General features: G+C 35.4%; 2 protein-coding genes and 2 long non-coding RNA genes across 7 annotated transcripts; 2 read left to right on the top strand and 2 right to left on the bottom strand.

The window, feature by feature from the left end:
• LOC113115720 (uncharacterized) lies at positions 1-14772 on the top strand. Of its 3 annotated transcripts, XM_026283277.1 has the most exons (4): positions 51-1274; positions 9226-9283; positions 9855-10155; positions 11279-12390. In XM_026283277.1, exon 4 carries the CDS (start codon positions 11328-11330, stop codon positions 12006-12008), a length of 681 nt encoding a protein of 226 aa, XP_026139062.1. In that variant the 5' UTR covers positions 51-1274; positions 9226-9283; positions 9855-10155; positions 11279-11327; the 3' UTR covers positions 12009-12390. The 3 variants fall into 3 exon arrangements, with proteins under 3 accessions (XP_026139060.1, XP_026139062.1, XP_026139061.1); XM_026283275.1 differs by lacking the exons at positions 9855-10155; positions 11279-12390 and adding an exon at positions 13764-14772 and having other exon boundaries at positions 1-1274; XM_026283276.1 differs by lacking the exons at positions 51-1274; positions 9855-10155; positions 11279-12390 and adding exons at positions 4406-4933; positions 13764-14772.
• Positions 6392-26531, bottom strand: LOC113115722 (uncharacterized). Of its 2 annotated transcripts, XR_003293933.1 has the most exons (5): positions 26120-26531; positions 19240-19439; positions 16123-16231; positions 8671-8847; positions 6392-7294 (listed from the first exon to the last, which is right to left on the bottom strand). It is a non-coding gene; the product is annotated as an uncharacterized LOC113115722 (long non-coding RNA). The 2 variants fall into 2 exon arrangements; XR_003293934.1 differs by lacking the exons at positions 19240-19439; positions 26120-26531 and adding an exon at positions 17178-17462.
• On the bottom strand, positions 12215-13890 carry LOC113115723 (uncharacterized). The gene is made up of 2 exons (XR_003293935.1): positions 13774-13890; positions 12215-12576 (listed from the first exon to the last, which is right to left on the bottom strand). It is a non-coding gene; the product is annotated as an uncharacterized LOC113115723 (long non-coding RNA).
• Positions 17461-22174, top strand: rpz6 (rapunzel 6). The gene is made up of 2 exons (XM_026283273.1): positions 17461-17572; positions 18302-22174. Exon 2 carries the CDS (start codon positions 18304-18306, stop codon positions 19483-19485), a length of 1182 nt encoding a protein of 393 aa, XP_026139058.1. The 5' UTR covers positions 17461-17572; positions 18302-18303; the 3' UTR covers positions 19486-22174.
• Positions 26532-26719: the final 188 nt, after the last annotated feature.

Raw genomic sequence — 26719 nt, 5'->3', positions numbered from 1 at the left:
TATGACAATAGTCAGGGGCTTTTAATTAGCTCTTTTAAATTGCATTGCATTCTAAGTGTTTAACATTGAATTGAAGTGGTGATATAATGTATGCACACAATTTATTCCAAATACAAACCCGAGATTAAAACTAGTACATAGTTATTTGACATTAGAAATTAAAGTACATTAATTAGCAGATAATATAAAAATATTATATGTGAGACATTCATAGCAAAACTACAATTACAGATTAAAAATAACAACCTTATGTAGGCCTATATATACCTTTCAATATCCAGATGTCGTCTTTTTTTCAACATCTCTACCTTATATACTCATCTTTGACTTCACACCTTTGTGCACTCAGCTGTGTTCCTGCAGGGGTTATTTTCAGTTTCAGTAGACTTTACATTTTGAGACGTCAGAATGTCCTGTGTTTGCACCATTTTACAGAAAAATGGCCAGCTTTTGTGTCTCTGCATGTCTAGAACAAATATAAAGTACTTGCAAGATACAGATTATGATGCATGATCCCCAGAAATGTAATGGTTTGTTTATAATATCTCATTTTATTGTATGATGATTGTTATTGTATGCTGATTCGTGCATTAAAGATATAACTAAACTGCTCATTTTAGAGCACATTTGTTGTGTTTAAAGGAATAGTAGTTTGGAAATTTCTGCCATCAGAAATGATGATAAAGATGCACTTCATTTCATTTGTTTATTATTATCGCTAGAAACAGGTGTCCTATTTGGAAAAGCATTGACACCATTGAAAGGGTGTCCTTTTTAACTTATTTTAATACATTTGGTTCATTCTTACATTTAATTCATTATTTAAAGCTTTATTTGCATAAAAAGTCCCCCATGAATAGCTTTGCACCAGCTGTAACCAATGGCAGAGTTTGGCAGCTGGCCTGTTTAGAGCCTGTCAGCTGTCTCAGCTGCCCCCAGAAGTGACAGTCGGCTCTCTGTATAGACTATCTAACTGTTGCAAAATATTTTAATGTCATTGGGGGAGGTCATCTTTAGCTTGATGAGGGGGCTGGTCAACAGGGGTTCATATATGCCTCTGCAATGGAGCAAGTGGAGACTTGCATTATATGGTGGACAAAGGGCCCTTTTTGAAGTTCTAGAGCTATCTGTACACCAATTTAAATGGTATAGTCCAATTTGAACACCCCTCCATATCAAGTTTAAAATGGAAGTGCCTCTTTTGCAGTGTTTGCTGGGAAGAAGAAGTACAGTCAGGATTGGGGCTATGAAGACGAAGTTGGCAATCTGAAGAGGTAAGATGAGTTGTGTTCTCCAATGCCCAGGTCACTAATGGATGCATGGGTTCATTTGGGCTGTACACTGGCCCTGATGCATGCCAGTTTTTGGATTTTTCAGATCATGGCATGGTGTCTGTATAGGGTGAAAATAGATATCATGGTTAGCATAAACACGGAGATATGGAGGGAGCTGCTAGGGGGCGCTATAACAGGGTGGACAGCAGCTGGCTGAAGGCTGCTCCAAATGGGCTTCAGACTCTTTAAAATACTCACATTGGTTGGGAAAACACAGGAAGATGTTCTATTTTGTGTTTTAGCTTGATAACGATGGTCTGCAATTGTTTTGACTGTATCCCTTGGGCAATTTGACATGCAGGCAATGCTGTAGAAAAGAAAGAGAGGAAGCATGTTAATGATGGTGCTTGATGAATAAAAGCATGTAAGTTATAGATACTATTATGTATTTGTGTGATTTTGGAAGACAATTTTGATAAATTAGCTTCTCTGAGTGAACTGTTAAAGAGCTTTAAAGATGGCCGCTCCTCAGAGTAGAGAATGCTGTTGGGACTGGTTTCTTCATGAATCATTAGACGCACTGTGGTGGTTATCACTGTGTTCATGGATATAAAACAGTTTTCAAATAAAACTTCAGGGGAAAAATTAATATTTACAGTTAAGTAATTAATAATCAAAGTTATGGTTTTGTTAACTGAAAGGAACCTTGAACCGATTTTTATTTATTTATTATTTATAAGTCTAGAGAATGGGACTAGTTAATTGCATAGTATGGACTAGTCTCCGATTAGTAACTTTAGAGGGCCTTTGTTCAGTTTTTGACATGGACTATACCACTTTTTACAGTACCTCCACCACCAATGTCTGGGTGACATTTAAAAAAGACGTATTAAATTCAGCGGCTTCAGTGGTGTAGACTGAAGAGAGTCAGTCTCAGCTAACCTTTTGATGTGATAGTCCCGGGTTCAAGTGCACCACTCTATGGGCCTCATTCATGAAACGAGCAGAACAAATTTGTGTGTAAATTGTTCATAAAGCCGTTCTGACACAGACTTTCGAACTCATGAAAATATTCATATTTTCAAAATGTTAGTTGGTACGAAAGAGATGTACAACTGCTCATGTGTTAATGGTGTGTAAAATGTTCTGTGTTCTTTTTGGCAAACTGATGACACTGTGTTTTGATGCACTGCCATCATAACATTTTTATTTGCTCCGTATTTCTTTTTTTCTTTTGGAGCTGAGGCTATGGTTGATTACTGTTCATCTTTGGGTAAAAAAACGCTGTTTGTCACTGTCACCAGCCATCCATTCAATGGGACGAATGCTACACTGACCAACCATCCTACTTGTGCAATGACTGAGCATCAATCAAGAAATTAATATTACGCTTAACATTGATTTATGGTTTGTTAAGATGGGACAAAATTTGGCCGAGATACAACTATTTGAAAATCTGGAATCTGAGGATGCAAAAAATTTATTACGTTTTGATATATTTACATTTAAGAAATTTACAAAATAACATCATCTTGACTTAAAATGCTAAAGATTTTTGGCATAAAAGAAAAGTAAAAAATTTTGACCCATACAATGTATTTTTGGCTATTGCTACAAATATACCCCAGCGACTTATATACTCACAAATATACTGGAGCTAAACCTCAGAAAGTAGTCCAGAATGTTCCTGGATTTGTAACACGTACACATGTTCAACTATCGAATATGATGTTTATGAAGCATTTGTGAATCTGGAGGAGAGTTTTCAGGAAGGTCTGATTTATGGGCAGATTACTTTGATTTACTAACATTCACACAAGTTTCATGAATAACTCCCTATGTTATTATACTGTTAAAATACAAAAATAATGAGGTGCAAATAGTGTCCGAAATATAATAAGTTACACTTATTGCAAAGATTGCTGCTGGTCCAGTAAAGCATTGTTTCAGTCATTTGATGTAAATCCTGTATGGTAGAGGATGTGATCACAGGCTGTAACCTGTTAGTGTAAATCCTGGATAAGCTAGAGGTGTTTCCAACAAATAGTACCCTATCATTTAAAACCTTGATTGTGCACATGTGTGTGGATGTGGGAAAACATTTAGAGCCCCCAAGGATTCCTAGTCCAGGCCTGTCTACTGTACTATAGCCATTCTTCTGAAGAATAATGCTGTAATATTCCTGTGAAGTCATATTATTTATTGAGCCATAATGTACTTTGACATCAAAAAACATTGATAACGTGGATGTCACTGTTTAATTGCTTTAACTTGTAATTCTTGTATTTTGCCATGCCAATATATATATATATATATATTTCATAACCGTTTATGCTTCTTCAGAGTTATAATTCCATAGTATTGGCTTTCATAAGAAGTCATATTCTTTGAGCCATGAAGTGATATAAAAAAACTTTGATAACCTGATAAATTGATACTAGATCTTGCTTGTATGTTTTTACAAGAAAAAAATAATTTTAACAGATATTTTAACATTAAATGTTCATTTTGTTCACATTTTAAGTAGTAATCCGTGTCACTGGAAACCTTTTGTCATGTCTTGATTTTTTAATAATATTTTTTTTTTAATCTAAAAATGAAAATTACTGCCCCCTCTGGATGAATCGAGGTTAAACATATTGGGAAGATGTCTATAGACGGTCAAAACTGTGAGGTATGAAGTTGCCGAGAGGTGGAAATGGGGCTTCCGGATTCGTTATAGCCTGTTGCTTCTCTGAAAGTTCTTTTCGAGTTTTAACAAAAATTAACTATAACTAATACAGGTGCTTCTCAATAAATTAGAATGTTGACAAAAAGTTAATGTATTTCAGTAATTCAACTAAAAATTGTGAAACTCATGTATTTAATAAATTCAATGCACACAGACTGAAGTAGTTTAAGTCGTTGGTTCTTTTAATTGTGATGATTTTGGTTCACATTTAACAAAAACCCGCCAATTCACAACAAATTAGAATACTTCATAAAACCAATTTAGTGAATTGTTGGCCTTCTGGAAAGTATGTTCATTTACTGTACATGTACTCAATACTTGGTAGGGGCTCCTTTTGATTTAATTACTGCCTCAATTCAGCATGGCATGGAGGTGATCAGTTTGTAGCACTGCTGAGGTGGTGTGAAGCCCAGGTTTCTTTGACAGTGGCCTTCAGCTCATCTGCATTGTTTGGTCTCTTGTTTCTCATTTCTCCTAGATTCCTTCTGGGGATTTAGATTTCTTGGTAAATGGGTGCAGTGACTTTGGTTTTCAAAAAACACAATGAACAAACACAAGCAGATGACACTGATCCCAAATCATCACAGACTGTGGAAACTTAACACTGGACTTCAAGCAAATTGGTCTATTAGCTTCTCCACCCTTCCTCCAGACCTTGGTTTCCAAATGAAATAGAAAACTTCCTCTCATCTGAAAAAAGGACTTTGGACCAACAGTCCATTTCTTCTTCTCCTTAAGATGCCTCTGACGTTGTCTGAGGTACAGGAGTGGTTTTATAAGAGGAATTCAACAACTGTAGCCAAATTCCTTGACACTTCTGTGTGTGGTGGCTCTTGATGCCTTGACCTCAGCCTCAGTCCATTCCTTGTGATGTTCTCTGAAATTCTTGGATCCAGTTGACAATCCTCATAAGGATGCGGTTCTCTCGGTTGGTTGTGCATGTTTTTCTTCCACACTTTTTAGTTCCACTCAGCTTTCTGTTAACATGCTTGGATACAGTATTCTGTGAACAGCCAGCTTATTGGCAATGCATTTTTGTGAATTACACTGTAACCTGTTAGTGTAATTCCTGGATAAGCTACAGGTGTTTCCAACAAATAGTACCCTATCATTTAAAACCTTGATTGTGCACGTGTGTGTGGATGTGGGAAAACATTTAGAGCCCCCAAGGATTCCTAGTCCAGGCCTGTCTACTGTACTATAGCCATTCTTCTGAAGAATAATGCTGTAATATTCCTGTGAAGTCGTATTATTTATTGAGCCATAATGTACTTTGACATCAAAAAACATTGATAACGTGGATGTCACTGTTTAATTGCTTTAACTTGTAATTCAGATATTTATTCCCATGCCAAAAAAAAAATAAAAAATTATAATCGTATGCTGCTTCAGAGTTATAATTCCATAGTATTGGCTTTCATAAATTATATTCTTTGAGCCATGAAGTGATATAAAAAACTTTAATAACCGATGAATTGATACTAGATCTTGCTCATATAAAATGTGTTTGTACAAGAAATAATAATAATAATTTTAACAGATATTTTGACATTAAATGTTCATTTTGTTCACATTTTAAGTAGTAATCAGTGTCAGTGGAAACCTTTTGTCACGTCTTGATTTTTGTAATTTTTTTTTTTTAATCTAATAATGAAAATTACTGCCCCCTCTGGATGAATTGAGGATAGTCAAAACTGAGGTATGAAGCTGAAGTTGCCAAGAGGGTCTGGCTGCAGACATATGGGCGAGTGGAGCTCCACTCAAGAGCGGAAATACGTCACCTCCACTAGGGACGCCGCCGCCATGTTGGACCGGGCCACACTTTCCGTAGAATTACGTCGCCTCCACTAATGACGCGGCCGCCATGTTGGTCCGGGTAACACTTTACGTAGAATTACGTCGCCTCCATGGGGGCGAGTGGAGCTCCATTTAAGAGGGAAAATATGTCACTACCACCAAACTTTCGTTTTGTATTACTTGTTATATACACGTATAAAGGGTGCTTTGCCAGTTATGTCACCTCTTTGTACGTAATGTTAATATGTTCTGTACTTTTATCTTTGTTACTTTTACCTAGTAGAAAAAAAATATATATATATACTAATCTTTTACGGTTTATGACAAGACAGCATTTTTTTTACCCCCCCCCCCAGCAATTTGCACTACAGACATCAATTTGTTCATGTTTGTTTTACCAGTGTACAACTGCCAATGTAACATTCCATACATTTTAGAAAGTTAACCTTATGTTTTTAATATTTAGCAGTGACAAATAAATGAAATATTAAATAAATTATTTAAATAATACCTCAACCAGAATTATGTGTGTTGAATTTTGTATTTTAATCAAAATAACAACATATACAAAATAACCACAGTAAAATAATGAAGAATAACTTCCACAATTTAGAAGTTTTAATGGTTTTTGAGTAATAATAATAATTAACACATCTTACACTACATTGAAAACACATGAACTGCAAGTGACCATAATTGTTACTTTAATAACACAATGTGTTCACATGCACGCACACTTTACTCTTCAAGACCTCCATTGTCTGTGAAGCAATCCCAGCTACAGTAGCCAGGGTGGTCATCTGAGGAGTAAAACCCCAAAAGCACTCCCTGTTGCCCATTTTCCTGGTGACCAGCCCCACAGTCTTTGTGAAGCTGGCTGCACTGTAGGCGACTGCACCTAGAGATTATGTACGGCTTTCTGTACTTTAGATAGTGTCTCTTTAAATTTCTTCACTGCACCGGTTCAGTATCAACAAAAAAAAGGGTAATGTTGAGGAAATGGAAGAGAGTGAGATTACTTAGTCTAATTATTATAGCCACAAAACAAGAGGGTCAACCACACTTACTGAAGTCACCATCAAGCCAGCTGAAGTGTGCCTCCTGTTAAATATGCTCCTGACTGACAGTGTAATTAAATCTCTGGCATGAACAATTACGTCAGATGGGTCAAGTTTAATTACAATATTGACATTTAATTATCATTAATGTTAAAGCAATTTACTTGTTGCTAAAGGTGCCTGGTCCACCACAGTTGTGCTTTGTTGTTCTGATGCATCTGATTGCTGGGCTGGGGACACAAAGAAGACATGAGCACAGCAAAACTGGAACAATACTATGTCTGTGTGCTGACGTTAGGTAAATTCAACACAGAATAGTACTGCATCATTCTCCTACGACAGTCCCAAAGCAGACAAGGTGATGGTGCTCAGAAGTTCCAGTCTCTATTTGTGGAGGTGTTATGAGGATGGATAACACTTGATATACATTTGATCTGAAACAAAAAAATAAAACAATAGAATAACAGAACAACAAAATAGAAAAAATAAATATGTTAATGTCACATGTAAAAAGACCTTGACTTCTAAGGTGGCAACATACATTTAAAATGTAAAGAGTGCTGCATCTTCCATGCCAATCCTATCCCTGGAGGTGAATGAAAAATTAAATATGAAAACAACCACCTCATATGACCTTTTTAAAATTATACAACAAATGCTAAAGGAATACACATACAAAACGATCGTGTCCTTTCATTATCCACTACGTTATTTTACCACAAGCCACCAAAAACTAAGTTACACCTATGCTATCCATCATGTACTGAAGGTAAAAATGTAAAGAGCAAAAAATTAACAAATAAGTTTATCAGAAATGTATTATCCAAACTGTACTTCCCCAGTCAACTGAAAAGAAAGTATGTTCTTCAAGAATTTATTGAAGAAGAGGCAAAGAAAATAAGGAAGCTTTATTTTACTTATCCAGTTCTTCCTAAAGCCAAAGAAGTAACATTTAAAATTCTAAAGGACATTTATCCATCTAATCACTTCCTACAAGAAAGATTTAATTGGGAGAACAATTCATGCGGGTTCTGTGAGAAAGATATTGAAACTGTTGATCATATGTTTTTGAAATGTGAATCTGTACAGACTTTTTGGCTGGAATTTCAAAACTGGCTTCATTTCAAACAGATATCAATACACCCTTTGACTGTGATCTCAGTTAAGGTTGGAGTATTGTTGAAGGAAAAGATCCTAGACTTTTTGATAAATAACTTAATTGCTTTGTGCAAATACTAGATTCATAGATAAGTAGATAAGTAAGATAAGTATGTTTTTAAAGGTTAAACCTCACTTCAGCGGATAGAAGAATGAACTAAAGATATTTGCAAAGTCTCTTCATTACAGGATTGACAGGAATGCCCAGAAACTCTTGTATGCTTTGAACTTGTTTTTGTTGTTAGAATAAGACCCTAAGACATCTTTCTTTTTCTTTCCGTTATTTATTCTGTTTTATCTTATGGTGTGATTATTGTTATTTGTTATTTTTTCCATCTTTTTTCTTTCTATTTGGCTGTATCGACACTAATAATATGTGTTCAGTTGTTGAAATGTGGGGTAAAGGTTTGTAATTGAACTTGATAACTTAATAAAAAAACACATTGGACAGAAACATTGATCTATAAATTACTATATGTGGTGATATATGATCAGTGGCCAGACATCAACATTGCTCGCGATATAAATCTATAAATCCATAGTGTTTAGTATTCTTATGTTACTAATTTCACGTAAGCCCTGTGCGTTTTTCTTACACTGCGCGTTACAACAGCGTCAGTTCACCATTTTAGCGATGCAGAGATAAAATTACCTGAGTTTAAGTTTGAAGTACTCCCGGCGACGCCATCTTGATGTTTTCAAGTGGAGGTGACGTATTTCCGGTTTGAGAGTGGAGCTCCACTCGCCCATGGTCTGCAGCCAGACCCTTCTCGAAGTTGCTGTGAGGTGGAAATGCGGCTTCCGGTTTCCGTTATAGCCTGTTGCTTCTCTGAAAGTTATTTTTGAGTTTTAACAAAAATTAACTATAACTAATATACTTTTATGACCATACTGTTTAGCTTCTGACTATGCAATAATATTCAGATGAAAAGTCATATAATTTAACAAGCCAGAATGTACTTTGACATCAAAAAACCTTTAACCTAACAAGGTTTAGAATTTTTTTTTTCTCACCACTCTCTACAAAAAAGAAAAGTAAAAAAAAAAATTCTAATAATAATATTTAGAATGCTGTGTAAAACATCTGATACTACCAAGATTATCAGTAGTCATTCTTACAAATTAAACGGACATCTGATCTGGATCTTTCCGAATATGCTTTGCTAGAAGTCACTGAATTAACTAAAAGTTCTTTCCTTTTTTCCAGGTACTTGGAAAAAGAAAACAAGATCTCCATTTGGGACATCCATTTTTCTCACTGCAATGTAAGAATTATTTGACACTCATTCATTGTTAAAGTGAAAATATGACCTTTTCCTCCAAGCACAATGCACATTATTTTGTTACCTACTGAATTAAATCTGCTGCCATTCTATAAAAAAAACAAACCCACACAAAGCCCAGCTTGCAGCACGCATCTGTCATGAACTTGACTCTCTCACAGCTGTTCAAATGGCAGCTGACACGCACAGTTGCCCGACAGCCTCTCCTTTCACCGTACAATATATACATCCTTAGCTCATTCTTCAGTGGGGTTTTCTCACTTAACTAGAAAAGTCACAACAAGATATACCTGCTTCCTATATTTTTACACACTCACCACCTCATTCATGAACCACGAGTGGAATGAATAGAACATTTTTATGTGATTGCCTGTAAGAATAGTTTTACTATCTACACACAGTGTGTTTGGTGTCTGAGGCCTATAAACTATTTTTCACGCGTATTATATTTTTTTTGACTCATGCATTAATATTAGACTAGTCAAAGTCAGAATTTCCTCTTTTTTACACAGACAAACCAAATGATCTTTAATTTACTCATCTGCTTCCCTAGTTATTCATTCTTGTCTACAAGTGACAAGATCCATAGCTGAACTTGGCAGAACGCATTGCAGCCATTTTCCATGCAGGGTGTGTGCGTGTTCTTCAGAAAGAGGATTGCGGAAAAGCTGCATACTTTTTTTTTCCCCTTCTAAACCAATCAGCATTGCTGTGGTATGAGTCACTCCCACACCCTTCCCTTTTATGACAAAGAGGGGAGGGGCTGTTTCTCAGACCGGACAGTGAAATGGTGGCTGCTTGTACAAACAGCAGCAGCACCACTAGGAACTGAGCAGCTACAGACACATTTACAGGTAAGATGCGTAGCTTAAAACATTCTCCTGCTTCTAGGTTTTACTAAACATGCATCCTGACACATGAAAATGAAATTCTATTGCTGCCTCATGTATCTGAACGATGCTGTTTGTCTAACCTTGCTCTTGAGCTAATTGTGTTAGCCTGTTTACAAGCCATCCTGCCATTCATTCAGCCTAGAAACCTATTTTACCAACCCGACAAAGATGAACTGAATATTATAGAAAAACTCTTGCTTTTAGAAAATCTTTTCATTTATAGAAAAGAAAAACTTGAGTGAACCCACAAGTATGACATCATTCATTATGCCACATGGTTGAATGGGTATGACAAGCACAACATGCTTATCAACTGCATTGTTTTAGTTGTAGAATTACAAGTTTAGTTTGTTTTCCTGTGCAAACCGGTTTTTGATTACTATTAAATCATGTGTGGAATTGAGTCAGTTCTTCCTGTGAACTTCCATTCCTAAAGCACAAAGATTTATAAATAAACCGAATGTTGCTATATAAGTAGGATTAGATCTTTTATAGTATATAACTTTGTATAGTTTAAGATAGAACTTTGAAAATGTTGAAAACTTCCACCCCGGACACCGCAGATTCAGAACTGGACAGCAACCTTTTACAGTCAAAGAAAGAGAAAACATAATCCTATTAGAAAACCTACCACGGTCTTTTAAGGTGGAATTTAATGATCAGTAAACCTCACAAGTAACCAATTTAGGACACTCTTCATAGGCTTCTCAAATAAAAGTTCTAGAGAATTCACTCATTTCCAAGCTAACAGCATGATACACTAATATGCATTTACAATAAGAAATCTGCACAAATACTAAGTAAAATAGTCCGTTTGAATTGCACTGAACTTTTTTATAATTTAATGAAATGGAAAATTTACTCAAAAAGATATATCAGTATAAATTTTAATAAATAAAGGTGATTTCACAATGCATTTCTCACTGCAAATTCAGTGTCAAGATATTAGGCAATTATGAGGTATGAGATTTCAGTACATTTTACAAGAAAATACTATTTTAGTTCCTGCTTTTATTTGCAGTATCATTATGGTCTGTGCTGTTTTTAAATGGTTTATTAAAAACAAGTTTTCCTTTCATTTCAGTATCAGCCGAGACTGAAAGCCTAGAAGAACCAAAGATTCAGACCCATCTATGGCAGAAAAACAGCAGATCAAAGCGACTGCGGTCAAAGTGCTGTGCTATGTGGAGAAGATCTCCTCCTTCGCCTCCAACATAGACCCTCTCTTTGGGATTGTGACCTCAGTGGTTGGGGTGGTTAGGAAAGGCCTTGGGGATGAGGAGGACAATGAGATGGACAAGGACTTCAAACAGATCCATCAGAAGCTGGAAACCATCTCAGAGAAGAACAAGCAGACCCTGCGGCAGATCCGCATCGACGAAATCAACGAGACTTATGGTAAACATGAGGAAATCATCAAGCATCAGTACACGGCTTTCAACAACATGCTGGAAAAGGTTAAACTGGACCCTGACAACTCAGATCGTCACATGAAGGATTTTGTGAAGATCTATGAGAATGATAAGATGGATCTCAGCTTAGATACGTATTACCGTGGAGTGAAGGGTGCCGCTCTGTTTGGGAAGCCCATGCTGCAGGTTTACCTGGAGAACTGCCAAAGAAACAAAAAGGTGATGGAGGCCCGTTGCTCTCACATCGCACACCTGTTCTACATCGGTCTAATGGCACTGATGGCCTACTACGCCGTCACTGAAGATGACGAGGATGAAGTGAGAGACAAATGGTGCCCGAGGGTCACTGAAATTCAAGCCAAGATGCAAGAAGTTCTGGAACAGTGCACTGAGGAAAACTGAAGTGGGAACATTGCACTGAACGATTGCTGAGACTATTCATTTCATATGCTGAAAGTCTTGAATTAGGAAGTTTAAATAAATAGCGTGGGGTGTAAAATGGGTGAATCTTTTCCTGCTTGCCAATGGACTTTTCAATGCAATACTGAAGTAGTGCAAAGTTCTTAACACTGTATATCGCAGTTACAGTTTTTTTTTTTTTTTTTTTTTATGTTAAGCATGTTTTGGTCATAACTGTAGCTGAATATATTGCAAAAAAACAAATCATATGAGCCTTTAATGCGAGTTACACATGTTCATATGAATTATTATATAATTGTTTGCTTATGTTTTGTGGAACATCTCTGATTCTTTGCACAATAAATGAATCTATTTTTTTCTGTCATGTCATTGCAGTTAGTCTCTTTATTTGTCAATTTATATGACCAAATGTGATTTCTGCCAAGTCACTTCATGATGGGAACACACTAAAGCCTGAGTGCAGACTGCAGGTGAATATGGAAATTGCACGGGTTTGCATTAAATGCAAACCTGTCAATGTTTCAGAGGCAGAATGCTTGATCAGTCTAATCTGAAAAAGAAAATTAAAGAAAAATTCCACGTTTAATACAAGTTAAACTAAATTAACATCATTTATGGCATAATGCTGACTACAATTTCCACTTCTTTCTTTCTGGGTTAGATTGATGCATTTGCTGTACAATGGTAGTGAATGAGGCCAATCCTTACACATTTAATACTCACGGTTTAGACCATAAATACTCAGTTTTACAAATATAGCCACAAGCATGCATGTTAGCATGATTTTAGTGTAAACAAATCACTTACTATTTTTTTTTTTTTTTTTTTACAACTTAGTCATCATTACAACATAACGCCTAAAAAAAATCTAAATATACAACTTTAACAGATTTACAACACAAATAATATGCACATTTTAACAGAATTAATGTGAGCGTTCAATAAAAAAAGCTTTAAAACTCATAACCTCATAAGTGCTTTACTGATATCTCATTTTTTGCATTTTTAAGAAGCAAATTGATTGTGATAATCAACATTATCCCACAAATGCTGATTGAGCTTAACCTGTTTTCAACCCTTTGTTATCTTTTGTAATTTTTATGAATAATTTATTAATAGTATTGTTTCATTAATATTAGTTTCATTAATAAGATTTTTATTTGTATATTTTCAGTTCTCAAATTCATTTGAAATATTAAAAAAATTATTTTTAGTTTTTGTCATTTTTTGTCTATATGTGTAGTTATTTTAATACACCAAGTTAATCTAAATTAAAATGACAAATTAGCATATATATAAACATATACCATCTACAGCCGCAAGAGGGCGCTCTGTGTTTTCAGTGTAGGCTACAGGAGCACTGAGCAGCAAAGAGCGCCCTCTCGCAGCTGTAGATGGTAATGTTTTCTCTTGGTTCATTTCTCTTGATTCATGTCAAATTAATTTTGATAAATAAATCGAGCTCGACTATAAGTCGCACCAGCCAAACTATGAAATAAGTGCATCTAACAGTCCGGAAAATACGAAATATATATATATTTTTTTAGTTTACATTTAAAGTAAACAATTTATTATTTATTTTTTAATGATTTTAGATTTTGTTTCACTCATAGTTATTCGTATTCGTATGATCCCTGACTGACCCCAGAATATTCTTGTAACAGCAAGAATGCATGGTAAATACATATTTTTTTTATGTATTTAGATTCTGATTAAATTTAATGTTTCCTTTTTAAGGTGAACTAACCGGTAAGAATCTAACTGAGAAAATCTTCCTCCGGACACAATGGCTGACAATGAGATATTTGATGACCCAGAGAAGCTGAAGAGGGGTCTAGTGAAGGTTCTGGAGTGCGTGGCCACCATCTCGTCTGCAGCAGCGGTGGTCAATCCCATCTTCGGCGTGGCTGGTTCTCTCATCCGGGTGGTGCTACACCACGTGGACGATGAAGACATCCAGAAACTCAAACATGAGTTTGGCAGCGTGAATCGAGCCCTGGATGAAATCTCACAGGAGAACCGTCAAGCCCTGCTGCAAATCAGGAAGGAAACAGTGAACAAACAGTACCACGAGGTGGAAGAAAACATCCGCAATCAGTTCCGCAAATTCATGGAGATCGTGGAGGCCAAACCAGAGCAAGTGCAACGCAAGAAGGATGATTTTGTTGAGAGTTTCATCAATGATAAAGATGACCAGAACCTGTACACGCTTTACGAAGGCGTGATGGGGAAGCGCAAACTCTTCAGTCAGCCCATCCTAGACATCTACATGAAGCATTCGCAGGGTGACCAGCACGTCATGGAAAACCTCTGCACTCGACTCGCGTATCTGTTCTGCATCGGTTACATCGCTCTGATGGGCTACTACGGCATCCTGGGGGATGATCTGGAATCTCGAAACAAAGAGTGGGAAGAGAATATGAGGAACGTGCAGGAGAAAATGCAGGAGGTGCTGAGGAGATGCAAGTGATTGTGAAAGCTTTATTGCCTTTGTGCTTTGCCTTTTCCTCTTACACTAATAGAGTTCATCGACCTTCAGCGTTATCTCCCTGATGACCGCAGGTCAAGCTGAAGTGTACACAATCATTTCCTGTAATCTATTTTATGTAATCATGTTTTGTTTTTTCTATATGCCTTGCCTCAGTTTAACTACATGACCAAGATATGTCACACTAACCTAAAGAATGCTGGTTGTGGTTATATAAACGTTATTTAAGCTAATAAACAGTTTCACCTTGAAAGTTGACTACATGATGAACAATTGTTTCCTGAATAAATACATAGCATATACACATGTATTATATAAAATACATATAGAATATCTATATATATATATATTCATAAATGTTGCAAAATAAAGAGCATGCAATTAACTGTCTGTGCAAACCAAGATCAAAATTTAGATCTGAAATGTTTATTATTCATCTTTTTGCCACATTAGTGTACATTTAATTATATCTTGTGTTTCATTTATTTATTATTTTTGCCATTAGAACAGATTTTCAGAGCATATATTTTTATATGAAATGTGAAATCTAAATAGAAGGTTACTTTTTGCATTCCTTTGTCCCGTTTGTTTTGGATAAATTGAAAAATGGGCATGCTATACTGTGGCACAATGTACAGTGCTGCACGTTTAGTCAAAAAAATGTATACGTACAATATACGTAAATATAGCTGAATTATGTGTCTGTGTGCTTTGTGTATATATATATATATATATATATATATATATATATATATATATATATATATATATAATATTAAGAAATAGAATAGAATGTTAAAGGCTTACATTTTGACGTAAACGGAGAGACCTTTGAAGGAGCTTTTTGTTGTTAGATGTTCTTCTGCCACTAGATGGCAGTAAAAGAACATAAACTGAGTTTAGACCTAAAAATATGAAAACAAGAATACTGCTACTGCTTAATGCATATTATGTGTATAGCACCTATTATTAATATATGTAAAAACAGCATGTAATATGCAGCTTTAATAAGTTTAAATTGCCATATGATCTGACTACATCTGGTTATATTGCACGTGTCAAAAAAAGTGAATATAAACTATGTTAAGACTGAATTTAAAGTAGGCTATCTATGTATCAAATGCCACAGACACAAAAGGTATACAAGGTAATTTCAGCCTTTTGAAACTTTTGAAATGGACTCTGGTAAAACATCTACTATTCTATATAAAAACTGAATTAGTTTTGCCTCAGGTTAGAGGCAACATCGAATTTTAACGCGAATAAAAACAAGACTGTGAGGGATAGTGTTTACAATGGCATACACTGTTAAAAAAAGACTAAATCATGTCATTTTCACAACTTTCATAACTATTTTAAGTTCATTGTCTACTGCCTTTTCCAGTAAGACGTTTCTTACAATCATGTTGTTAAATATCAGAACAATCAATGGTGTAGGCTTTCTGGACCACGTGCAAAACTGTCTTTGAATGGTCCAAATCTATGGTCTTTCACACAAATAATACATTTCCCTACCAAAATATTCAGGATTAAGCCTAAGTAGTTTTGGAGATTTTACTAAGCTAATTTCATTTAAGAGAACATAAACATTAATGAGTTTTACTTTACCTCTTGTGACATCACAGAAGAACGGTCTCAAGTCTTTTCATGCCATCAGCCAGAAACACTTGCAAAGACACTTAAGACAAGTGGGAGAGGCAATCATATGGACATGATTCTGAAAGAAAGAAAGAAAGAAAGATGTTAAGGATTTTCTGGAGAAGTTGTGATCCACAAAAAAATTCAAGAAACAGCCAAAATGGAAAAGAAAACAGCAATGTTTTAGCATTTTACTTGAGGAAAAGGAAAGTGCAGGCCTAATTAATGAATTTAAGTAAAATATAAATAGATAGATAGATAGACAGACAGACAGACAGACAGATAGATAGCAGTTTGTCAAAAAATACGTTTCCAATTCAACTGAATATATACCAGTTTGGTTTTATTGTGTTGATTAAACTATTATTGTGTAATTTTTGTTTGGTGGACAGAAAATACAAAAATGTCTAATATTAGAGGTTTTATGTGATTAAAATATATATATTTTTTTTTTACTTTAGACTCAACATAGTAACTGAAATATGAAAATGGCATCCCCAATAAAAGAATCAGAATATGACGTCATCTAATTGGACCTTCTGAATATTTAAAGCAGTAATTTATTTAATACCAGTCAGGAGACTACAAGGCTGAAAAACATTAGAGTGCAGACACCTCCTCTGTCCTCTGTCGGGTCTCATGGGAATAAGTCATCATGTTCAGCAGTGTCCGTCGTCTATGACGCGGTCAGACACACGGTCACACCTGACTTATTTTCACACGCTTATTTGTAGATTGTCAGCAAATAAATGTACAGTATATCCAACACTTGATTTGCATATACGTACAATAATCCATTTGACTTCGTTTTTCTTTCCTTTTAACCCGCGCTTGATTTCATAAGATTTGCATTTAAACCCTCCTTCATCAGCACAGATTCAGAGAACATATGCTACTAGCTACAGAATAGCTACTAAAAGATTTCCCCCTGGATGAAGGTGGTATATAATATGCTATTTCTAAATAAAATAACCTACAATACGTTTACGTTAAACACTTAAATACATCAGTAGTGTGTGAAATACCTGCCATCCCAGAATGGAAATATCTGCGCATGTTTCTTGTGATCCACCGGAGCTGCTCCATGTTGCGCATTGCGCGCGATTCATTTTGATGAACAAACATCACGCGCCATTTCTCTCTAAAAACAGTTCAGAACACTTCTATCTGTTGCCATTTTGTGAAGAAAGCGCAAGGTCCAGCCAAGCACGTCTAATATATAGACATCTATCCGACTGTTGCCAAGTACTTTCCAAACCAAAATCATCCTTACGCATTCTCAGCGCGCGCAACTTCCTCTCTGTCGCGCGCACACTGCCTCTCTGTTCATTCCACACTAACTCAGATCACAAATATCCTCCTCGAGCCAATACCTGAGGGTAACCTGAATTTCGGACAGCGGCTCTTCAACCTGCCAGACGTGAGAAACCTGTTTGAAGTATTTTCTGCTGGGGTAAATTACTGTGATGCACATGTAGGGTACTTATGAGGGAGACTGCGCTTTAAAACGCTTTTCGAGGTGTGTCCTTGATGGCACATACAGTTGTGCCATATCTAAATAAAATAATTTTAGGCAAAACTCGTTTTAATTCTGCTCTGAATGTGATTAGAGGTTTGCCATGTGCTTGCCATTTTTTTCTTATTAATATGCATGCGGATTTAAGATGAAAGAAAATGATGATGGCACAGTAGGCTATCGTGTAACATTAGCAATGTGAGGAGTTTCGTGTATTCTCAATACGCTCGACTGTGATGAAAACACGAAGGACTATGATTTAGTTTTTAAAACAAAATCAAAAAAAAAAAAATCTTACATTTTACATTAAAATATTATTATAATTTTTCTGACCGAATGTACTTCAGCTTTTTTGTCTCTCATATCTCTAAAGGTTTTCTGAGATTTATTTACAACTTCAGCGTCTCAACAATTAGAATATAAAACAAATGGAGACGATCAGTCTTCTCAGGCAAAATTATTCCATCTTTATGAAAGAACAATCTCTGACCAATTAGCTTGCATTTGCAACTTTTATTTTACATTATGCACTTTGGGATAAAACAGACCAATTGTTCAAAATTTTTGTTTTTGTTCTTTCTTATTATTTTAATAGTACCACAAACTAAGGCATTTGTTTTTGGTTGTTTTTAGAAATGTCCAGTCCACTAGAGCGGGTTGTAGCCCAGAAGAAGGAGGCCATTGAAGCTGTAATGGAGATGTTTGAGAGAGGAGCTGAGGTGCTGGCCAGCGCTGTTGGGGAGCTGTGTCCTCTTTTTGAAGCTTCCCCTACTTTTTTACGGCTGGTCTTGGACAATGTGGAAAGCAAGGAGATCACATATGTCAAAGATCAGTTTCTAGTTGTGAGGAGCAAATTAGATGTCCTCTCATCTCAAATAGAGGACATCAACTGTGAGATTAAAAAGGGACGTTTGGATTCCCAGTTCTTCTCTGTGGAGGAAAATATATGCAACCAATTTAGAAAATACATAGATATTCTGGAGGCCAAACCTGAGTACAGAGAGGTTAGAAAACGCTTGTTCTTGCAGCATTTTCCCAAAACAGGAGGAGAGAAGAACCTCTACATGCTTTATGATGCTTTGATGGGGAACAGCACATTTGGGGAACCGATCCTGGATGTCGTGGAACAATACGAGGCCAGAAACAGAAGGGTCCTGGAAGACTTCTGCGTCAGACTGAAGGAGCTGCTCTGTTTGGGAATCATCGCTCTGCTGGGATACTGCTTCCTTACTCAGGGTGAGGAATCAGAGCAGGAGAAGATTCAAGTGTGGAGCACAAAGATCCAAGAAATTGAGACGAAAATGAAGGAAACGATAGAGAAATGTGTGGATTCATTTCCAGAGCAAGCTGAACTAGATATCAAGAGGCTTGTGAAGGAGAAAGAAGATGGGAACCTTCAGGAAACGGCCCAGGAACTGCTGGACTTCCTGGTGAAGAAGTACGACTGGGTGAGCTGGTCCATCAGAGTTATTAGTAACTTGGGCAAATTTAGCAACTTGAGAGCTGGACAAAACTTTCAGTGTGTGGCCGGACAGAATTATTTTGAAGTATCTCAAGGAAATGACACCAACCTGGTGATTTCGTTCAGCAGCAACCCTCAGCCTGTGCCCAACGAGAGCGTAAAGCAGATGATGGAAGGCCCTGCGAGGAAGGGAGACGCCAAAGCTGTTGTGGAGCTTCTGGAGAAGCAGTTAGCTGGGTTTCTGGTTCACGCCGTCAGCCGTCACAAGGACAGCTTTGCTCTGTCGAGTTTTCCTGAAGAATGTCACTACTGGGAGAAACATAAGAACATGAATCTCTGTGTGCATTCAGAGTAGATTTACTGCTGATAAAAATCTACTCTAACTGAATTTTACTGTATCCATGATCTGTCTTGAAAAAAAAAAAACTGTATTTAATTAGATAATTGTCTCTAACAAATAGTTAGTGCATTTATTGTAATTCTTCTTTGTATTGTTCTAAACTAAAACCAAAGTAATCTTGTTCAGACTAACCAGTTTAATTAACCAAACTCCGTATGCACTTTTTTGAGCAATTATATACAATGATAATACTACTTTATATTACAAAGCTTAATGTATCTGTCTAAAATCATCCCTTGAGAGCCAAGAATTCTCAACCAGGGATCCAGGGCCCACTGAGGGGCCTAAACAAAATAAGTATCAAATAATGTACAATAAGACAAAATTTGCATTAAAATCTAAATTTAAAAAGTCTTTATATTCCTTATTTTACTGACCCCCTCAACAACTTTTTTTTTTTCTTTAGTTGAAGAATCAGTATTCCCACAGGAAACATGGATATATGTGAGAATAGTTTAAAAAGTATAGTTTCCAGACCTGGAAAACTCATGGAAAACTGGCAAAAAATATTGTAATTTTAACTTTTAAAATGTCATAAAATATACAAGTAGAAATTGAATAAAAAAAATTTTTTTCTTACTCAATCCATATCCAAACAATTACACGTTAAGGGGCTTTCTAATGTTGTGGAGGACAACAGTGCAGCCTTGGAGACAAAAAGGTTGAGAACTGCTGCTTTAAACAATATCATGTATTAAAGATTTTGTAAAATGGTTAAAAGTAGGGAAAATGGCTTTTGGACCAAGTACACTGTATTAGACTGGTGCCAGAACTGGCAATTTGTCTTTTGTGAGTGAATGACCTACATAGTGCCGGCACAATTCAAATGCCCTACCAACCCTGAAAAGAGGCAATGAACACATCTCAGTCTTTTTGCCTTGTCTCAGTGGCCCACACAAACTGAGCCTTCAGTAAAAGTAAAATGAGGACCTTTACAAATGTTTCAATATCTGACATACATTGCTATGATATACCACCCAAAGCCATATTTAATTAAATTACTGTTTTAGTACACAGGTCAGCATTTTCTGGCCAAGGGCTGCAGAAACATGGTGAGTAACGCTTCACTTTGTTAATATAAAGCCGACGAGCTCTGAAGTGCTGTGATCAGCTGGATCCAGTCATTAAAATCGCTGAGGTGCTGAGCGAAGGAACACTCCAGAGGGAGGATCCATTTCCATTGGGTTCTTGTATTCCATTCTATGTGTTTCTATTACGAGTCAATGAGATCGTAAATGCATATTGTTTGAAATTATATTCATAACCAATATGTAAAAACTACATTATTAGAGGCCCATTTGACCTTATGGTGCAAGATCATTAAAAGCCAAATTGTGACCTTACCATGGGTGATGACCTTTGACCCCTACACACTTACTCCAATAAGACTCTTCTCTTTATATGCCAATAAGTGTTTTAATTTATGAAAAAACATTGCAGTTGTTGAAATTTAAAAAAAGGCATTTTCATGCCTACAAACAGCCATTTACGTCACCAAAGCAATCCTCTCTCAAAAAACACCATTCTGAAAAAAAATTATTGTTCTGAAGGGTAAACAACCATTATTTCCTTCATATTTTTCCTTTGTGATTAATAATTAATGCATTATTTTCTTTCATGCATTATTTATTTGTTTGTTTATGAAGGTGGTCAGCTTTAATAAAAAATAAAAAAAGGTGCATCCTTGAATATTTTAAGCTGTTTTTAAGTCTGGATGGAAATGCATGTATGGCTCAGCCTGTATTCATTAGCGGTTGAGGCTTCTGTCTTGATTGGAGCTATATTGATCCATGTGGCTTACATCTCCGAAAACCGACTGAACCTTAAACCTGTCTGTTACAAGACCAAAACAAACTATTATTCCAGTTTGATTTCTTGTTTTGCTGGACTACTTTAACATTTTTAAATAAAGACAAATAAAACCACAACCATCTCCAGGAAAGGGCATCAGTCAGTATCAATATTTAATATATAAATGAGTGACTTTATGAATCTCAGCATCACAGTAGTGCCGAGGCGGTCGATCAGTCCCATGATACCTCACTCTGGCTGCATCTGCCAATCACAGCCTGAGCTAATGACATTACCTTTTCGTCAGAGTGGACTATCGACCGGCTTCCTGGCCTTAAGTGGCCTGATCTGATAAAAAGCATTAAAACATTTGTACTGTGACACACACCAGCTCACCCTCAGCCTCTGCACTGGATTTATCCTTCTGATGTGTCTGACTGTGCTTATAAAACCTTTGCAAAAAGATCTTACTGTACAAAATGAGTAAATATGATGCTGCAAATAAACTTTTAGTGCAAACTTAAGCCCATCTCACATTCAATATTCCTAAAAAGCATTTTAGTAAAACATACTGATTTAAAATAAAACATTTAAAACATTAAACATTTTAACAGTATTGCCAAGGACTCCATACTTAAATATTCATGAGATCATGGCCACGCCCCTCAAACTCAATGCACAGATAGGACCTCATTTTTTCTGATTGCCATAATTGAAATATGTTTGTTGAAATTGTGTACATCAGGGTTAATAAAGTAATAGAAACTACAAAAAAATAAAATGAACTTTAACGGAAATAAAAAAAAGTTTTATATTTAATTAAATTTGAATTGTATTCAATTTTATTGCAGCTAGTTAAAGCAACATTTCTTTTTTTCATTTAACTTGATGTACTAATATAACGATAGAAAAATTACAAAGAGACTTAATTTACTAAAATGTTAACTAAAATTTTAATTAAGACAATAATATAAAAATAAAAACATTCAAAATGTTAATAAAATTGTAATAGTATTTAGAGATGTTCCGATACCCTTTTTCTCTTCCCGATACCGATTCCGATACCTGGGCTCAGGGTATCGGCCGATACCGAGTACTGATCCGATACCTGGGTGTATATCTGTATATACAGCTGTATATACTACTAGCCCTGTGTAAATTGCTAGAATTTTTTTATGGTGTGCTTCAGACAGATCCCTCAATAAAACATGAACAAATACATGGTGAACTACTGTATTTATTACAGTATTTTTATTATCTAACATGAATTTGACAGTATTATTTATTTTCTTATGCAAAAAAGAACTTCAAATGCAGCCAAAAATCTAACACCGCAAACTAAAAAAGGTATTTAAGTTTTACAATATAACTGTATAAAAAAACTGCAACAAATAAGTCTAGGAATATAAAAAAAGATCTATTAATCAGATAATCTCTTTACAACAAAACAAGTAAAAAACAAGTAAAAAACAAGCAACCATCTAGGCATAATTATTATTATTATAGAGATGTATTATTATTACTGTAGGCTACAACAGTAGCTTTATATATTGTCAATTTACTCATGTAAACCAAACATTTATTTTAATGGGCTGCCATGAAGATCTTTGAGTGTCTGTGTTTATGATATGACAGTATTCTCAAATGAAACGGTAAATTCTCATGAAGTGGCGGTTTATGCGTTCGTGTCCTCATGACACACAGCAGAGACTACAAAACAGCGAGCTCTCGCGCATCTGTGCCAGTCACCCACAGAGGTGTAGATTTTGCGGGAGTAATATTTAAATAGTATTTTGCAGTTTAATATTCACAGACACTAGTATATATTCGGCTACTGTCTGGAGCCCTGCTTTTTGACTTACACGGAAGCGACTGAACGCAGTTGCCGGTACTGAATATACTCGAGAGTCTGTAACTACCGGTACTACAGAGACATACTGCTAACCACTGATCTATAATATAGTAGCGGCTTCACTGTGTTTTGGCAGTTTAGAATGTGATGAGTGATCCAGTCATATATAGATCAGGGCTGCTAACGCGTTTTCATTTCTTCTTCGCTGCTCTAAACAGGGGTTGCTTGTGGCAACACAGCACAACTTCCTGTGTTTTCAATGCATTTTGAGCAGCGAAGAAGAACCGTGCAGCGGTTAGGCAAAGCTTGCGGTCATAACTAGGTCTTTTTTTAAGAAAATGGTATCGGATCGGTATATGGGTTCATGTACTCGCCGATGCCGATGCCAGAATTTGTTGTGGTATCGGAGATATTTCCGATACTAGTATCGGAATCGGAACAACTCTAATAGTATTTCAATAACACTGGTGTATATACATCAATAAAATGGTTTTACATAAAAAAATAATAACTGTTATTTGTTAAATAATTTAGTAAATTCAAGTTCATTTATTGAAATAAAATTAAAATGAATTACAATTAGTTCATTTCTGCAAAAAATTTTTCGTATTTTCCCCCATTTTCAGTAATCAGCAACATGTCACAAAAAATGCTACATGTATTTTGAGATCATGTACACAAAGCAATTTTTATTATTCTAATTATGCAAAATAATTATTCATTTTTAATGATCTCAGCAGGCAAAGTTTATGTTAAAGTCATATTTGTTTGGCACACATGAAAACTTCATTTTAATAAAGGGAAGTTGATTTAAAGAAAATAAAGTGTCAGTTTCAGTCTTTGGGAGCAGGAGGTAAATGACACTCTAATTATGCTCATGGGTTTATTTCTGTCCGCTCGTTCACCAAACCATTAGCATATTACAGTTCTAATCGGTATATTGATCTTGTTTTGGCTCCATCTGCACTCGCTCTCATTTCACACAATGTGTGCTAGCCTCACAGTGTAATGCTGTTCTCTGAGTTTCTCTTCCTTCTGAAGGTCAACAGCATGTGTTTGTGCATGAATGTCACCAGCAGTAATATTATGATGACAGCAGTTACGATAGATTCAGCTATTTTTCTTTTGTTTTTGTTTTTGTGATTGTCACACAAAATTTCAAAAAGATTCCTTTGTGTATTTTGCTCGACCAATGTTTCAGATAACTATCTTAGGCTAAATGTTTTCTCTTACAGTACATGAAGACTAAGATCGGATATTATTGACTGTATTGACTGATGATGTCAACATCTGACTGATTTTGACACCTGACTAATTTGTATATTCAAATTGACATCTTTTGTACTTTTTCTGAAAAATTCTGTATAACCGTGTAAATAGTATTTGCATAGGATTATAATTGCTTATTGATATTTTTAATTCGCTTTTTATATTTTCAGTTTTCATTTTGATTTGTAAAAAAAAAAAGAATTTTTGTAATGCATGTTTGTCATTTTATTTAATATTTATATTTAGGTTTCATTTAATTTATTTCAGTTTTTTAGTTTTTTCATTATTCTATTTCTTTTTATTTCCAGTTAGTAATTTTAGTGCTTAATTTTTTTCTTAAATTGTTTTTACTTGATAAGGCACGATTTCTAATTTTAATATATTTAAAGCTTTCATCTGATATTTATTTTAATTTTTTCCACTTTATTTCAATTAACACAAATTTTTTTAATAGTTTTAGTTAACGATAATAACCCTGGTCTACAACCAAAGTGACGTGATGAAGTGAATAAAACATGTCCGATCAGACATAAAGCACAAGCAGCCTCACAGCTCAAAGACTGGAGAGCTCTGGTGTTCAGTGTTAATCAAAGTCTTGTGGTGTAAGGTTTGAGGTTTCATCTGTCGTTTTTAAGAGCATAAAAAAACACGCTTAGGTGAAATGGACTGCAATCCATAGAGTCTCCAACAAGCCACTGAACATTTGCCTGCTTCCTGTGATCTAGACGTCTATCGATCTCTTGAGTCTAAAGAATGGACTTAATGTTTGGAGTGGCAGGTTGCCTGTAGACTGTTATTAGACAGATCAGTACTGGAAACAACAGTATAGCACAAAATCAGCTGGCAAACACTGCTGCTTTATATATAAGTAAATCAGCAAACACAGCTGCTTTATATATAAGTAAATCAGTATTAGTATAATTACTTGTATTACTAAAGTCAAATTGCATGTGATCTCAGCATGGAGGACATTGCAGTTAACTTTATAATAAATATCTGTTCTAGGAAATACAAAAACAACTTGACTTGACTTAAGTAATTCAATTCACCTCCTTCTCCTAAAATCTGCCATGTCAATCAAGTGCTTCTACAAAATAAAAGCCAGTCTGCCTTGTTATTTATGAAACACATTATACAGGCACAAAACAAGCTTTGTTAACTGAAAGTGTTTAAAGAACAAACCAGGATAACCTGATTTTCACTGACCCCACTGGTCATCATCACAAATATCTGAAAGCATGCTGATCAATGAAAGTATATGTATTTACTATGAACACCACAGCATTAATTATGAGCTGAAGTGACATCTTGTGGCTACAGCCATACATAAACCATGGTGATGCACCAGATCATACTTAAGTATAGTCTAACACAGTTTCTGATCATAGTAATCAAACTGAAATTACTATCTAAAAGTAATATAATACAACTCAACCACGTTTATTAAATTAAGGTATTAGTGAAGGGAAACAATTAAACATGTACAAATATATCACACATATATAACATTATGATTGTAAAATAATAACAATATTATTTTATGCCAGGAATTTTCATTATAATTACATTTTTATTTACACAACGCAATGTAGTGTAAAATTTAAAAAACAGGTAAAACACCTCTCATATTAAAAAAAATTTTTTTAGAGAGTAGTTTCAATAGTTTCAATCTCTTACTTTTTCAGTCCTTGTCTGTGTCTTTACGGTCATCTGATTGTAGGTTCTCCATTTTGGAAAAGCCATTTAGACTTGATTTGATTCATTTTACGAGTAATCTTATTCGATATGTAGAGAATCATTTTCTTACAATAACAGCAGAGAATCAAGAGTCCTACTTGACAAACTGCTCTTATACAGTGTTATCTATGGACATAATAGGAAAATAAAAAATCTTTCAGTACTTTGTCTATGCCGTCTGTGTCATAGTGCTGACAAGCACTTCCTCATCATGCCTGTGTTTTGGTGCACAAGTAAGAGAACAGGAACTATGTTTTAGGAACTGACTAAATACATTTTGCATTACTCCATAGACAGACAGACAGACAAACAGAGAGATAGATAGACAGACAGACAAACAGAGAGATAGACAGACAGACAGACAGACAAACAGAGAGATAGACAGACAGACAGACAGACAGACAGACAGACAAACAGAGAGATAGACAGACAGACAGACAGACAGAGAGATAGACAGTGAGACAGACAGGCAGATAGATAGATAGATAGATAGATAGATAGATAGATAGATAGATAGATAGATAGATAGATAGATAGATA

Source organism: Carassius auratus, chromosome 16 (assembly GCF_003368295.1).
Source record: "Carassius auratus strain Wakin chromosome 16, ASM336829v1, whole genome shotgun sequence".
Taxonomy (NCBI): domain Eukaryota; kingdom Metazoa; phylum Chordata; class Actinopteri; order Cypriniformes; family Cyprinidae; genus Carassius; species Carassius auratus.
Note: the sequence above shows the minus strand (reverse complement) of the source record. Positions and strands in the feature narration are given on the sequence as shown.